The sequence below is a fragment of the Chaetura pelagica genome, unplaced genomic scaffold (genome assembly GCF_000747805.2).
Source record: "Chaetura pelagica isolate M959 unplaced genomic scaffold, ChaPel_1.0 scaffold340, whole genome shotgun sequence".
Lineage (NCBI taxonomy): Eukaryota > Metazoa > Chordata > Aves > Apodiformes > Apodidae > Chaetura > Chaetura pelagica.
Window position 1 is genome coordinate 42,598 of NW_009951917.1, and position 16,151 is coordinate 58,748.

The 16,151-nt window shown below is 43.9% G+C and overlaps 1 protein-coding gene across 1 annotated transcript; it reads left to right on the forward strand.

The window, feature by feature from the left end:
• The first annotated feature begins 1,099 nt into the window (after positions 1 to 1,099).
• RNF20 (ring finger protein 20, E3 ubiquitin protein ligase) lies at positions 1,100 to 15,201 on the forward strand. Its single transcript, XM_009994854.1, has 19 exons — positions 1,100 to 1,242; positions 1,377 to 1,544; positions 1,636 to 1,783; positions 1,942 to 2,124; positions 3,217 to 3,335; positions 4,216 to 4,362; positions 4,556 to 4,633; positions 5,081 to 5,200; positions 6,381 to 6,560; positions 6,728 to 6,863; positions 7,605 to 7,726; positions 8,045 to 8,436; positions 9,038 to 9,155; positions 10,635 to 10,784; positions 11,729 to 11,941; positions 13,013 to 13,138; positions 14,145 to 14,285; positions 14,609 to 14,710; positions 14,931 to 15,201. Exons 1-19 carry the CDS (start codon positions 1,114 to 1,116, stop codon positions 15,105 to 15,107), a joined length of 2,949 nt encoding a protein of 982 aa, XP_009993156.1. The 5' UTR covers positions 1,100 to 1,113; the 3' UTR covers positions 15,108 to 15,201.
• The last annotated feature ends 950 nt before the right edge of the window (positions 15,202 to 16,151 follow it).

Below are 16,151 nucleotides of genomic sequence, written 5' to 3' on the forward strand. Positions count from 1 at the left end.
GCAGGGGAGCCGGTCCCTGCCTGTGGCTGGGGAGTTTGCAGGTTTCTTGCTCTTCGTGGGGAGTGGTCTCTGGTAGAGCTTTATGCAGAGGCTTCAGGGTTTGATTGCGTGGCTGTGACAGAGGCTGGGGGGGCTCCGGAGGGCTGTGGGTTATATAAACAATAAAAGTGTAGAGAACAGCTGGTGTGTGTAGGAAGCTGAGTGGTGAGCTGTCTGAGGTTTCTTGACTAGAGATGCCACAGGTGTGTGAAAGGGCTGAAACACAGGGATAGTGAGCGTGTGGCTGTAGATGAGTGGCTGAATATTGGAGCTGGGGAAGTTTGCTCTCTGCAGGTGATTGGTGGAGGTCAGGGTAGAGCACTTTTGGCCAGTGGTAGGTGTGGGGAGTTGCAGGTTAGGGTGTATTTTTGTTTCTGTTAATAGGGTTTTAATTGTAGGAGGCGGATTAAGATGAATCTGAGTCTCTGGTAGGGGGGGACAGTCAGTCCTTGACAAGTCAGTGTGATCTGTTTGGGGATAGGAGAATTCAGTAGCTGTGACTGAGGGTAAGATTGAACTCCTTAAGGCAAGGTAGGGTCTCTGGTCATGAAAACTTAGTGGGACATGTCCTGGTGTACGGTATGTGAGGAGAGGGGAGGGGGGAGCCAGGGCTGTGAAATGTGGCAGCAGTGGAAGAAATGTTATGTTTGTGGACACAGTATCTGAAAGGCAGTAGGTAAAGTCTAACCAACATAATTTTTGTTATTGCAGGAGGAGAGTTAAAAAGCAGAGACTGAACCTGCACGAAGATTTTTTTTCCAAGAGGGTGACAAGGTACAAGTGCTTCTGTTTCAACCTTACAGAGAAGGGGATTTTTTCCCTGTCACTGTTTGTAGTGCTCATCCTACTGGTGTCCTCTAAGACTTAATGTTGGCCCAGTGTTTTCTAAAGCCTTTTGAGTGATATGATCTGTACTGTCTTGGACATCTTGTTATCCTACTGAATTTGTGTGTTAAAGCCCCTTAGCTGAGGTGATTGTGTGGGTGTGTATTTGCCGGGAGTTTTTTTTTAATGGTGCTCTTCAGTATTCAGGAATAACGCAGAGAAGGCAGGGATCTGTCTGATTTGGCCACCATGTCTGGAATTGGGAATAAACGAGCAGCTGGAGAGCCTGGCCCTTCTGCACCTCCAGAGAAGAAGGCAGGGGTTGAAGACTCGGGGACCACCGTGGAGACCATTAAGCTTGGTGGCGTTTCTTCAACGGTACGTCTTGCTCACCACCCCTAAACCCCTGGCTCTTTTAAATCTGGAAACCTAAACACCTCTCTGTGCCTTCTCTATGAGCCCAGTCACTTGGCTGGTGTGGCATGTGTGCCCTGACTTGTGCTCCTGCACAGGAGGAGCTGGACATCCGGACCCTGCAGACCAAGAACCGGAAGCTGGCGGAGATGCTGGACCAGCGCCAGGCCATCGAGGACGAGCTGAGGGAGCACATCGAGAAGCTGGAGCGCCGGCAGGCCACGGATGATGCCTCCCTGCTGATCATCAACAGATACTGGAATCAGGTTGGTCACCTTCTGCTTCTCTGCTCCCTTCTCCTGTTTCACTGCGCTCCTTTTCGCCACGTGATCCGCTCTTTGTTTTGTCTTCATGCAGTTTGATGAAAATATCCGCATCATCCTGAAGCGCTTCGATCTGGACCAAGGTGTTGGAGACCTTCTGTCTGAAAGAAAAGCACTGGTGGTACCAGAACCTGAACCAGACTCAGACAGTAACCAGGAGCGCAAAGATGAGAGGGAACGAGGTGAGGCACCTGGCTGGGGAGAGTGGAAAAGATAGATTTCAGCTGAGGACAATGTTGATGTCCTTTCCTAAAGGGTGATGGAGGCTCTCTAATTGTGAAGACTTGCAGTATTGTTGCCTGCCAGAGCATGTTTAAGTTTTTATACTTTGTGTCCTCAGGTGAGGGGCCGGAGCCAGCATTCTCCTTCCTAGCCACTCTAGCCAGCAGCACTAGTGAGGAGATAGAATCTCAGCTACAGGAGCGTGTGGAGTCCTCCCGCCGGGCTGTTGCCCAGATTGTGACAATGTATGACAAGCTGCAGGAGAAAGTGGATATGCTGTCCCACAAGCTGAACAGTGGAGGTATGACTAAGGTGGCTGATCCCTGGCTAACCCTCAGGAATCCTTATCTACCCTCCAGAGCCTGGATTGTAACCATGTTCAGTGATAGCTGAGAACTCTCCACAGTGTGTTGGGCTAAGGAGAGGCTTGTTTTTGCCTGCAGTTTGTTTGTGGGCCTGAGAAGTTAAAAGATTACAGTTGAACCTTATCAATCAACTGTCCTCCACCACTGCATGGAAGGCTTCATGCTTACTAGTGAAGAAGGGAAGTCAGCATTGCAAACTGATGTTGGACTCTTTCTTGCTTGCAGTCTAGTAAAGTTACAGGAATAACCAACTCTTCAGTTTCCACTGAGTTTTGAGCAAAATGGTAGCCATCATGTGTGGTATGCCTAGTGTAGCTTTCAGTTTTGAGCATAAAGAAGAATTGTGCAGAAGAAAGCCAGACTAGCTTCTGAAAACTGATGTAGCAGATTCAATTTACACTGATATGGCTTTCTGAAAAATGGAACCAGTTTGGGGTAGAATTTTTAACTTCTAAGTGAAAATTTAAGAGGAATATCAACTCATCCTTGGTTTGTCTTCTTTCCAGAGTGTTCTGCTTGCTCTGATCAAGGAGATCTGGAGAGTGTAGCAAAGCATTACTGTCCTTAGTTGGCAATCTTAAACTCCCTGGTAGTACTGGCATGAGTGCAATCTGAGCCTGTACTCAGTTGCTGTAGTTGTTACCTGGTGTCTTAGCTCAGGCCACCTGTTGTAGCAGTTACACCTGAATTTGGTCTACATTAGGATGTCACTGGGCTACAAAGGCATCTTCGGTGTTGCTGGTACTGACACAACTGGAATGGTCTCTGGCTTTAGCAGATGGTAACTGACAGCCAGACGTGTGTAGTCCATTAAACTGCAGGACATTTTGCTTAGGGGATGAAAGTCAAAGCTGTGTCTTAACCTGGAGATCAGACCCTGAGGAATCACCCGCTGGAGAGATGTAGGAAGCAGAACTTAAACCCAGATATTTCCTTTTCTGTTTTCTTTTTTCTGTCCTTGCTGTTCAAGAATTAAAAACAGTCTTCCTCGATTTCCGTCATTTTCCTTTTATTTGTGCATCTTGCAGATATTTCACTGATGGAAGAAGCAGTTCTAGAGCTTAATACCTACCTCTCACATGAAAATGGACGGCTACAGGAACTGGCTGATGTTCTTCAGGAGAAGCACCGAATCATGTCTCAGGAGGTATAAAAAAGAGAGAGAAAAACTTTATTTGGGATCCTGCCTAGAATAGTTTGTAGTTACCATAGTTTGGAAAGCAGATTATTGCCTTGGAGTAGGAGAAGAGCGAAAGCGTCATGGTTTGAAGGTTGCCTTCTGAACAAAGGTTATGGAAAGGGGTATTGTTGTAGAGAACTGTACATAAATTTTCTGTGTAATTTGGGTTTATTTGCTTGTTAGATCACTGAATGAAAGAGTATGACCAAACCAGGGAGTTCAATGGATTTAATTTTAAAATAAAACAGCAGAGGAAATGGTAAAGTGGTCCTAAGTTTATGGTTAGAGGTTAAACATCTGAGACACTTAAGGTGGCATCCCTCTCATTTCAAATTCTTTTGTTTCTCTGGATCATGTACAAAAGTGTAATGACAGGAATCTCAAGATGATCCCAGTCACTGAGGGATTAATGTTGTTGGCAGTGTGTGTCAAGAGGTTTCAGTTCCTTTAATTAGTGTGTCAACACTGGCCTTCCTCAGGGTTAGACCACCAAGCATTTCAGTGTTCTGTAGAGTAGATGAACACATGGATTGGAAAAGTGGGGTTTTTTTGGTGTGTTGTTTTTTTTTTAAGCCTTTGAATACACGGAGGTGGCTGCCTCTGTACTCTGCCAGATACTGGCAGCTTCTTGCTTTTTCTCCCATTTGAGCTTTGTCTTATCTTCATTACTACGGGGGAATTCAGCCAGTGTAAAATTTACTGAGTAGTCTGTCACCACAGCAAGAGAGGGGTGGAAAGCGTATGAATCCAGGGCATGGTGAATAAGAGAAAAAATAATACTAAGCAGCCTCAGAAAATGTTGATGGTGTTCAATATGGTGTTGGCTGAAACATTATTTTGATTGCAGTTCTCCAAGTTGCAAGAGAGAGTGGAGACAGCAGAATCTCGGGTGTCTGTTCTGGAGACCATGATTGATGATCTTCAGTGGGATATTGACAAGATACGGAAAAGGGAGCAGAGGCTCAACCGGCACTTAGCGGATGTTCTGGAACGAGTAAGCACCAACCTCTTTGCCAGGAGAAGCCAGAGAAATGGGTGTAGTTTTAAGATGTGTGAAATCTTCTTACTCTACATTGCTGTGAGAAGTGAAAATCTGTACGGTATCCTCTTCAGTCTTGAGTTTGCCACCAATATGAGCAGTCTCACATTTAATGGTGTATTGATGCAATCTGTTACCTTTTTTGCAGGTGAATTCCAAAGGCTACAAGGTTTATGGAGCTGGGAGCAGCCTCTATGGGGGCACCATCACCATTAATGCCCGCAAGGTAATGTCAGTGGCTTAGGTGTGGGCAGGGGGAAGAATAAAGTCAAGGAGAGCTTGTGTATAGGGCCATATATTGGAATAGAATTTAGATACCTCTGTTGCCACAAATCTGGGTGACTCTGGGCAAGCCATTTTGCCTGTGTACAAGTTTCCTACTTATGACAACAGACCCAATGGAAGTAGACTCTGTCTCACTTGGTAATGTTATCTGTTAAGTGTGTAGTTGCTGTTACTGTATAAAGTTACTTAATTAGTACCTTCAGGAGATGGGTTAACAGGAGATACCTTAACAGTACCTACTCTCAGTAGATACATTAACATCTCCCTGGAAATATTCAGAGTTGAGTTGGATGGGGTTTAGTGGGAGGTATCTCTGCCCGTGGCAGGCAGGTTGGAACTACTTGATCTTTAAGGTCCCTTGGATTTACTAAAAGTTTATTGCCAACAGTTTGAGGAGATGAATGCAGAACTGGAAGAGAATAAAGAGCTTGCTGGGAATCGCCTCCATGAGTTGGAGGAACTACGCCAGGATCTTGAGGAAGTAACAACACAGAATGAAAAACTCAAGGTGAGACACTTGTACCTATTTGAGGGTGTTTGTGTGGTTGGTTGCCCTATGTCTTACTGTAATGTGTCTCCAGAAAACCTCATACTGTTCTGTCCTGTACTTGCCCTTTAGCTGGGTTATATTTTGTACAAGGTACAATGTAGCAAGTTTGTTTGACTTAAGTTCAGTGTACTGCTGGCACCGTGTGGTTATCAATGGAAATTGCAATGCTTTCTTGCCTCCTGTTTTCCGTTCTGATGTATTCAGTACATTGTAACGATGTCTAAATAATTTCACCTCTTTACTGGGAGCTTGTGTAGGCGAGCTAAGCACTGGAAAGAGTCGATGAACTTAATTTTTCCCATGTGGTAGAATGGATAGAGAGGAAACAGTATAAGCTTCTTCTGTCTTAAAGGTGGCAACACAAAAAGCTGTGTCTCTGTAATAGATAACTATATGTTACAGAGAATAATCTAAATTTTATCTTAGTGATCAATAGATCTGTTATTCTATTATAAGAAATGTCTGAGCTGATAACTTGTTTCAGAGATGAGAGTCCATAAACTGTCTCAAAGCACCTCTAAATTCTGTTTATCCACATGATAAGTGAGTTTGTTTTGAGAGAAACACCTTTCAGCTTTGTTTTTCTCTTAATTAGTGTTATGCTGTATATGTGTGTATATGAGTCTGTTTCACTGCTGGCAGTCACACTCATTTGTTGACTTCCTTTTGTAAGGAAAATTCAGAATCCAAATTCCTGCTTTCTCTCATTTCCCTTCCTTTCAGTCATTACATCTTACTGGTAGATAGCTAATGTAATGCCTGCTTGCACATGTATTGTCTCTAGTTTTCTGTCATACTTTTCTGTGTTCATTTTTTTTATTTAGGTGATTATAGTTTTACAGGAAATCCATTAAAAAAATGTTTCAGGTTTTTCAGGCTCTTTCATAGAATCTATTGCAGAACCAGAGAAACAAAAACTGTGCAAGAAAAACAGTCTAGTGCATACAGAGAAAGCACAGACTTTTTAAATTGGTAGCAAAGCATTATCACTTGCATCTACTTCACAGCAACGCTATAAAAGTTCTACTTTTGTCTTTGCATGTGGCAGCTTTATTCACTGTTCTCTTACCTTTGAAAGTCGATACCATCAACGAGGAGATAATTTTTTTTTCTATGACATTTTCCTTATCCTGACTAGGTTGAGTTGCGGCGAGCAGTGGAAGAGGCTGTGAAGGAAACCCCAGAATATCGCTGTATGCAGTCCCAGTTTTCTGTTTTGTACAATGAGAGCCTCCAGCTGAAGGCACATCTTGACGAGGCCCGCACTCTGCTTCACGGCACCCGCACCACACACCAGCGCCAGGTGGAACTCATTGAGGTAACACCTCTGCTCTGTCAGACTAGGGAACATTGTCATCCCATTCACCATCATGGCTGAGTCTGGGTGGCTCTGGGAATGCTCAGGAAATGTCTTGGTTCTGGTGCCCCATGTTGATGAGGTGAGATACTCCAGGCACTAAGTTCTGTCCCCTTCTTATTCCGCAGAGGGATGAGGTCAGCCTTCACAAGAAGCTGCGCACGGAGGTGATTCAGCTGGAGGACACTCTGGCACAAGTCCGCAAAGAATATGAGATGTTGAGGATAGAGTTTGAACAGACACTGGCTGCCAATGAACAAGCAGGTATGGAGTTTTTCTGCCATACTAGAAAACAAATGCCCATTAGAGACTGCATTGCAGTAAAACACCTGGCTTGATTCTTTGTCTGCTACTGTTAAATATTTGTTCTTTCAGGTCTCTGTCTCAAAAACAAAGCTCTTCACATGTTTATGGGAGACGAGTTTAATATTTCTGACTCCTGTTTAGATGTTGCAAAATACATACATGTTTAAGGCCTTGTTGGATGAGGCTTTGTGCAGCCTGATCTAGTGGGAGGTGTCCCTGCTCATAGCAGGGAGGTTGGAACCTGGTGATCTTTAAGGTCCCTTCCAACCTTAACCATTCAATGATTCTGTTTCTATGATAATTTGTTTTATGATGAAATATTTTGTGTTATATAGGATACTAGTAACTTTCCTATATAAGAAACCAGTAATTTCCAAATTTCATCAGAGGAAATAAAGAAGTTATTTCTAAAATAGCATTTAAGTCATTGAGATTTTTTGTAGCATGACACATTTTGCTTAGGAACATAGTAACACAGTAATGTTAAGGGGAAATCAGGACTGGGAATTTGCAAGGATGTTATGACTGCAGCATAACTTTTTTCTGTAAATGTGTTGTATGGCTCCATTGTGTGGCAGAATGATAATCTTACTTTGGTTCTTTATCGTTGGCACTTAGCTTGTCCTCATTCTCCATGGAAGTCCTCATGCAGGGCTGGAAAAAGCGTGGTTTGTTACAGTTGTGTTTCTGTCTTTGTAGGCCCAATTAATCGGGAGATGCGTCATCTCATCAGCAGCCTCCAGAATCACAACCACCAGCTGAAGGGAGAGGTGCTAAGATACAAACGCAAACTGAGAGAGGCCCAGTCTGACTTGAGCAAGGTATTGAAGCAGGAAACACCTGAAAAGAGCAGACAGTGCTTAAGAGAACAGGAAATGCCTGCAATATCAGCCTGTGTTTTGACATGGGGGATCCATTGCAATTTATGATGGAGCTTTACACCCTTCTGCTTCCACTTACTTAGGGAGTAGTTTTCCTTTGTAGCTCTGTACTGCTCCATGAGAAGTTGTAGCAAGTAAAGGAGGGGGCATGCAAGCATGGATCTGCTAAGGCTAGGGAAGGGAGATAAAGTGGATTTCTGGATGAGATCTTAATAGTTTGCTTTCTTCTGTGTCTTTTCATTCACTACTCCACAACAGATCCGCTCTCGCAGTGGTAGTACTCTCTTACAGGCCCAATCCAGCACTGAAGACACAAAGGAGGAACCTCCAGAGATCAAACAGGAACCTGATGATGCTTCTGCCCAAGCATCGGTCCCCAAGGCTGCTGCTGAAGATGTTAATGAAATGAAGGCCAGGCGAGATGAAGAGGAACGGGAGCGAGAGAGGCGGGAGAGGGAGAGGGAACGAGAAAAGGAAAAAGAGAGAGAGAGAGAGCGAGAGAAAGAGAAGGAAAAGGAACGAGAGCGGGAAAAGCAGAAGCAGAAGGAATCTGAGAAGGAGAGAGAGTCCAAAGAGAAAGAGAAAGGGAAACATGAAGATGGGAGAAAGAAGGAGGCTGAAGCAATCAAGCAGCTGAAGGCTGAGCTCAAGTAAGAGTTGTTGTCCCTTCCTTTCCTGCTTGAGTAGTGCCCAAACTGGGGTGTTTGTGTTAGATGACTTGTATCTTGCTCTTATGAGATTAGCCTCACTGAAGTCAGAGTTTTCTGGCACCCTCCAAATCTGATTGTGATTTGAACAAATTAGTAACATTTATTCTATGACAGTCTAAAGCATGAAGTACCAAACGCGATACTTCAGGGTGTGGGTCAAGTAATCTTTTTCAAGTAATCTGTCATAACAATTGTGTAAAGCTTTACAGCAGCAGTTTATTAATAAAAGGCTAGTTGTCTTCCCTGTCTTTGATAATTACCAAAGCAGAGACGGGAAGCTTGTTGCTTACTGTTAGGGTACGTGTTTCTTCCCTATCCCTCTTTTCCTGTTTTTTCAGCCAGTGTGCCTGAGCCCCTTGCTTTGCAGATTCCACCCTGTATTCCGTAGCTGTTTTGTGTTATCAAGATAAGATGAGCCAAGGATGACTCCATATGCATAACGTGGGAGACTGAGAGAATATTGCTCTGACTCCCATGCTGCAAATGTAACAGCAGAGTTTTCTTGCTGTGTTCTCACAGTTGTCTATCTCCCTGTCTCCAGGAAGGCCCAGGAAAGCCAGAAGGAGATGAAGCTTTTGCTAGATATGTACCGCTCTGCTCCCAAAGAGCAGAGGGACAAAGTGCAGCTGATGGCAGCTGAGAAGAAGGCAAAAGCTGAGGTAAGTTTAATTTGTCTTCCCTTTTTCTCTGTAGCATGTTGCTTAGAACATTTTTTCCAATACTTTGCACCTGAACTCTGTTGTTTTTGTCTTCAAAACTGTAGATTGTTCCTCTTTTCTTCTTTGTCACTTATAAGAGACATCTGGAGATGAACAGGGGGATTTTGAGATATCATCCTCTGGGTGGGGATGATCCCTTTGCCCTGGCTGAGGGACATGGCTCTTGCTTTATCAGTTGCAGATTCTACCAGTAGAGAAACTTAACACGTCCTACAGACATACACTGACATGGCCAGTCAGACTGCCACAAAGAGGGTGCTTCCTTCAGCAGAACCTACTTACAGGACTCATAAAACAAACTGACAGATGAGCCCCTTCCTCCTCTTCAGCTGGTAGAGATAGAATGTCACTAGTGCAGACACACACAACAGTCTCTAGGTTCACACGCAGTTGCAGATCCCTCAAGTACCAGCATGGCCCCTCTGTCTGCTCCCACTGGGATCCTGGGCCCTCCCCACCATACAGGTCTTACCTGTAGCTAGCCCTTACTCCATTTGACACACATACACGTGAGATAGAGAGTTGCATTACACAGAGATAGGAAAATATTTGATAAGAAGATAAGGTAGGACAGGCTTTGCTGATAGTGTGCAGGGCTGAGCCAGACAAGTGTGTTCTCACTGCTCTCATTTTACATGTGACTGGCTCCTTTTATGCCCTTCTCTGTCTAATCCAAGTTTGTTTGTCCTTCCTCTCCCTTCCCCTGCACATCCTTCCTGGGTTGGTACAGCTGTATCGATTGCCACAGCCTTCCCAATATAGGATCCACTCCTGGTTTACAGTCTTGTCAGTTGCAAAGTCCAGGCTGATCTTCCTGGAAGTGCTGTCTGTAGCTTCTTGGTAGCCTATTAGCTGCTGTGACTGGGGAGATTTGTTTCCTGTCTCTGTGTCCATGTTTGTTCTGTCAGCTCTGTGTCTCTGTATATCTTGTTTCTGGCATTCTCACATGCTGTTATCAATGAGTGTGACTCACCAGGTTTGGTTCTCATCACTGCCTCCCATATAATTTGTCTGTCAGGTTTGAGTCTCTGCATGTTTTCTCTATGGCTTCCTGCTTTTCTTATTGTCCCTTTTTGCATTTAAAATACTCCTTGACTAGATGCTCTTAAAGGAGCAGATGCTCTCCATCCACACACCCTTACATATACAACTGCAAGTGACTATGTTCCTACTGTGATAAAAGATGCTATGAGATTTTTTTTTAATGCTTTTGAAATCAAGATCTTGGGCTTACAGCTCATCTTAAAGGTCTGTCTGTCAGTAATACCGTGTTATGTCAAGATGGGATGGGTTTTCTTTTCTCATGCTTGGAAAGCAGTTTCTCCAATGTTTCTCAGAATTATGGAGAAAACAGGGTCTTAAAAATGTTCAGGCCACATTCTCATGTTTAATGTCACTTCTGCTTTGTCCTTGCTGTAGCTGGAAGAACTAAGGCAGAGGGTGAAAGAACTAGAAGACAAGGAGAAAAAGGAGAGTAAAAAGATGGCTGATGAGGATGCCCTCCGCAAGATCCGAGCAGTGGAGGAACAAATTGAGTATTTACAGAAGAAACTAGCCATGGCTAAGCAGGTGAGAAGTTTCCCATGAGTTCTGACTTGGCTAGAAGACCTGGGGAAGATACTGCCTTCTGTTTACAGTCAGGAAGATTACCTGAGAGAAGGAGGTTCTGTCTCTGTATGTGACAGAGAAGTGAATTCTGTCCTTCTTTATCAACACAGAAAAAAACTTGGCCAGCCAAAAAAATCCAATACTTAAAAAAAACCCTGAAATACCAGCATGTCACAAAGCTGATGGCATGGGTGGTGGAGAATATTTAGTTGTTGGTGGAGAGCTCAGAGGAGAAATGGCTGGACCAGCCTTTTGGGGAAGAGGTTGCCATTTCTTTTATAAGTATTATCTGCACAGTTCATATAATTAATACATGTGCATGGGATGGTGGTGTACCTGCTTCCACAAGAAAGGGCTTGATCTAATAAGGGAGCAGAACCACCTCAGTAGGAGTGAGACAAGCCAGTGACTTGACATGTACTTCTTTAGAATTCAGATTCTTATAGTACAGAACCATTCTATCTTGTCACTTAAGTGGCCTAAATGAGTTAAGGGGGTTGGTATTCTGCTGGTTGGAAGCTGTTGGGTTGTCCACGTGTAGAATTCTTTGTCTAGTGCATGTGAGAGTTGTCCATCTACCTGCCTGAAGTTAGTAGTTGGTTTCTGCCCTGTAGTGACTGCCACAGCTGATTTAGTGGTCATGATCACACGAGCCACTGAGCTGTGAGAGTCAGTGAGTGCTCATGGAGATAACCTTCTCTTTCCTACACCTTGTAATTCAGGGCATCTCCTCTGTAGTGGAGACTTCTAGAGAACACTTCTTTCTTGTGACAGGGAAGATACTGTTACCAGATACTGAGCCATCTTCATCTGTCCTAGATTTGGTGACTCTGACTAAAAAAAGTTCAGGATTTTTGTAGGGAGTACAGGAGACAGTTTTACCAGAGTCTGTGATTCCTTTGCAGGAGGAGGAGGCTCTGCTGTCAGAAATGGATGTCACAGGCCAAGCCTTTGAAGACATGCAGGAGCAGAACATCCGCCTGATGCAGCAGCTGCGGGAGAAGGATGATGCCAACTTCAAGCTGATGTCAGAACGCATCAAGTCTAACCAGATCCACAAGCTGCTGAAAGAGGAGAAGGAGGAGCTCGCAGACCAAGTTTTGACACTGAAGACACAGGTAATGTGAGAGGAGAGAGGACAACAGAACTGCTGGGGGAAGGTGAAGGTGTTATGGGTTAATGCTGAAGGCAGCTAAGCTCTCTGCAGCTGTGTGCTTGCTCCCCCACAGTGGGATGGAGGAGAGAGTCAGAAGGGCGAAGTGAGAAAACTGATGGGTTGAGATGAAGACAGTCCAATAGTTAAATGAAAGCTGTGTGCACAAGCAAAGCAAAGTGAGGAATCCACTATATGCTATGGCAGACAGGTGTTCAGCCATCTCCTGGAAAGCAGGGCTCCATCACATGTCATTGTTACTTGGGAAGAAAAATGCCCTAACCCTGAACATCCCCACCTTCTTTCCATCAGCTTTCTGAGCACAGTGTCATGTGGTGTGGAATATCCCTTTGGTCAGCTGGGGTCAGCTGTCCCAGCTGTGTCCCAACAAAGCTTTTTCTGTACCCTCAGCCTACTTGATGGTGGGCAGCACGAGACAGAAGGTCTCAATGCTGTATAGGTCCTGTTCCTCAATAGCTGAAACAGTATCCTAAATCCAAAATGCAGCACCAGATGAGCTGCTGTGAAGAGAATTAACTATTATCCTTGCCAAAATCATTGCAGGAGGGAATGTTCCTCTACTCAACCTCAGTATGCTGTGTCGGACTTCAGAGGTCTTGGTATGAAACAGAGACTGATGTAGGAGCATAAAATGTCCCACAGGTCCATTGATACAGAGAGCAGGAGGGAGAAGGGAAGTCAGAAGTAATTTCCTTGTCATTTCTACATATATATTCTGCCATCCCTGGAACCAGGATGGAACTACTGACTGCCTGGCAGCAATTCTCTAAGCCACCTTCCAAAAAATAAGACATCTTTGTTGCAAGTTTTTGACTGCTAGGTTTTAAAGTGTTCTGTTGAGATACAGCTCTGGGGCTGCTCATGTGCTTGTTCAGGGAGCAGACAGCAAGCTGAAGAGATTCTCCTTGTTGATGGGGAGGCAGGGATACTGTTAGCATGCAGCTTTAATGACAGCTCTGAAGACGTGTAGAATATGCAATTCAGTTCTTCCATATCCCCTCTCTCCCTTTCCAAGGTGGATGCCCAGCTGCAGGTTGTACGTAAGCTGGAGGAGAAGGAACACTTGCTGCAGAGCAGCATTGGAACAGGCGAGAAAGAACTAGGTCTCCGAACACAGGCCCTGGAAATGAACAAACGCAAGGTGAGTGATGGCTTGGTGTCCTCTTGGATTGTAATATGGAGGTGTCTTGTGGGAGCATAGGAGGCTCCTAGTTCTCACTGATACTATGGAACCTGGTACCCCCTGGATTTGGTCTAGTCTACCAGAAGGCTGAGGAGTCCTGAAGAGAGTTCTGATTAAAGTATTGTAGACTCATGTTTTCCTGTGGAAGTCTGGTGAGGGAGCTGAAGGTGCCTGTAAAAGGAAACCTGTCATGAAAGAGGCAGCAGATAGATGAAGTTAATTGAGGTCAAATCTTTTTTTAGGAAAGATGGCATAAGTAAAAGGAAAAATATAGCTGGGAAATCGTACAACCTTTAACAAATACCTAAGATCTATAAAGTAGATCTGTTGTGAGTAAAGTAAGACTAAGTCTCATGGTTAATGTTGCTTTGTTGTTAAATCTAGTAGAAATGCAGGAATGACATTAAAACAAACAAAGAAAAGCAGAAATACCACTGTAAAGAGGAAGATGGGGAGGAATTCAGCATGATTACTTGAGCTTAGTATCACAATCTGTGGTATTGAGGGAACTTGGATAATAAATTCATTGGTATAGGGACAAGCAGAAAATGATAGGAAAACTGGTGGAGAGAGAGAAGGATTATAAAACAAACATTTTGCAATTCCTTTAGTAGCAAAAATGTAGAAGGTACAAGGCTGGAAATAGATTAACAAGAAGAGAATTGTGTGGTCATTAGTGTTTTTCTAATTGACATACGTTGCAGTGTGATGGGTTGGCTCTAGGAATGTTGAAGCTAAATGGTTAGAACTTCTTAATAATAAGGTATTTTGTTGTTTAGGAAGCAATTCAGTAATTCCATTTACTCCATGTAGAAATACCACAAGGGAATTGAAAAAATAGATCTCCAGCAGCCCCAGGAGTATTCTCTGAGCAGTCTTGGATTGTCAGGCAGGGGAACTAGGAATCACTGGAGCCCCTTTTCTGTTTGTTACTCTTATCCTGATTTTTTTGGTTTTTTTTCAGGCCATGGATGCTGCCCAGCTCGCAGATGATCTGAAAGCCCAGCTAGAGCTGGCTCAAAAGAAGTTACATGACTTCCAGGATGAGATTGTGGAAAACAGAGTAACTAGAGAGAAAGAAATGTTCAACTTCAAAAGAGCTGAGGTAGGTACCTCATGCGCAGTCCTTCAGTATCTGTCTGCTTCGGTGTCTGACTCCTTGTATATTGAGCTTGGAGTGAGTTTCAACTTTGATTTCAGCTTCATCAGGTCTTGGCTCTTCAGTTTTTGTCCACTGGTAACTGACAATCCATGTGACACCAGATGATAATGTAATCTATAGTAAGCCTGTTGGACTATTGGGGATGAAAGGTGTGGTGACTCTTAGCCAGGTGTACTGTTGGGAAAGTGATGGTTTTCATTCATCCCTGAAGAAGCTGTGAGGGAGAATACACTGCTCATCTTTTTTTGTCTCTTGTTTTTATGCAGGAAGATATTTCTAGGTTGCGCAGGAAGCTGGAAACCACTAAGAAGCCTGACATGGTTCCCAACTGTGATGAGATACTGATGGAAGAAATAAAGGATTACAAGGTGAGTAGCTGTCTCTATCAAAGCTCCCTCTTAAACTTCACTTCAGTCAGAAGGCTGTGTAGTCATTTTTCAGTATTTAACACCTCTTGCCTGTACTCAAGCATTGATGAAAGCACCTCCTCCTTCAGAGGAATGGAAAGACCTTCCTCTTAGTTATCTTGCAACAAACCTGTGGCAGTGCAGGGGGCCCTCACTGGAACATTTTGTCCTTGTCCTGCAGGCCCGTCTGACCTGCCCGTGCTGCAACATGCGCAAGAAGGACGCTGTGCTCACCAAGTGCTTCCACGTCTTCTGCTTTGAGTGCGTGAAAACGCGCTACGACACCCGGCAGCGCAAGTGCCCCAAGTGCAATGCTGCCTTTGGTGCCAACGACTTCCACAGGATCTACATTGGCTGATTCTTTCCAGTGGAGTGATGGAAAGTAGCTGCTTAAGCTGAACACCCAGCCTCCCTCACCTCCTGTCATTGTCACTCCTGGGTCAGTGCTTGTGTCTGCTGATCTGCGGTCTCTTCTGAGAAGTGTGGTTAGGGAATGGAAAGAGACAAATTCTGGGTCTTGATTCCTCTTGTGTCCCTTTTCTTTTATTCTTACCCTCAGTTTTTGTGGATTCTTTGTGCCTGAGAGGATATTTCCCATCTATCGCTTTCACACTGTCAAGTTTGGAACATCTAACTGAAGTCCTGCCTGGAGGGAAGCTGTCTGTGGTGCAGCAGAGATAAATGGGGCCTTTATTCAAGGAGTCTGCTTTGGATGTTAATGATTAAATTTCATTAAGGTATGGTAATGTTTCTGAGAGTGATTAGTTTCCTAGTTGAAGGTCCAAATAATGAATTAACACCTACATCTATAGACTTCAGTGGAGTGACTCCTTAGACATGTATCTTAAAGTCAAGCACTCATCTTAGTATCCAGAGGAGTAAGATAAGACATTGGAGAATCTTTGAAGTAGCATTCCACTGATGAACCCTGGTTGATGTGGAGGACATCTTCCCCTAGGCTGTGGCATTGCTGTTATTGTCCTTAGTAAAGTATTTGTAGGAATTACTTTGTCACAAAGGTTAATCTTGTAATGCACAAAAATCTAATAAACACTGTTGTCCTGGTTATTTTTTTTGTTTTTCTTGCCTCTGGTAGTATCTCAGTGCTCCTGTCCTTTGTCTAGTTATTGGAAACATTTTTCACAAGCTTCTAAAGCAGAGTGATTAATTTCTTCCATACTCTGTTTTGTTTTTTTTTTTTAAAATGGTTAAGTAAACCAACCTTCATTCTTTTGGCTGTATCTTCACTCTACATTGTACCTGATGCAACAGAAGGGTCAAGATGCTGGATTAGTATGCATTTTGTCATGGCTGCTGGGAATTTTGTGGAAGGACATAGCACAGGTTGTAGTCACTATGCGTCCTGTAGTGCAAGGCTGTATTTAAAGTCTGCTTCTAAAAT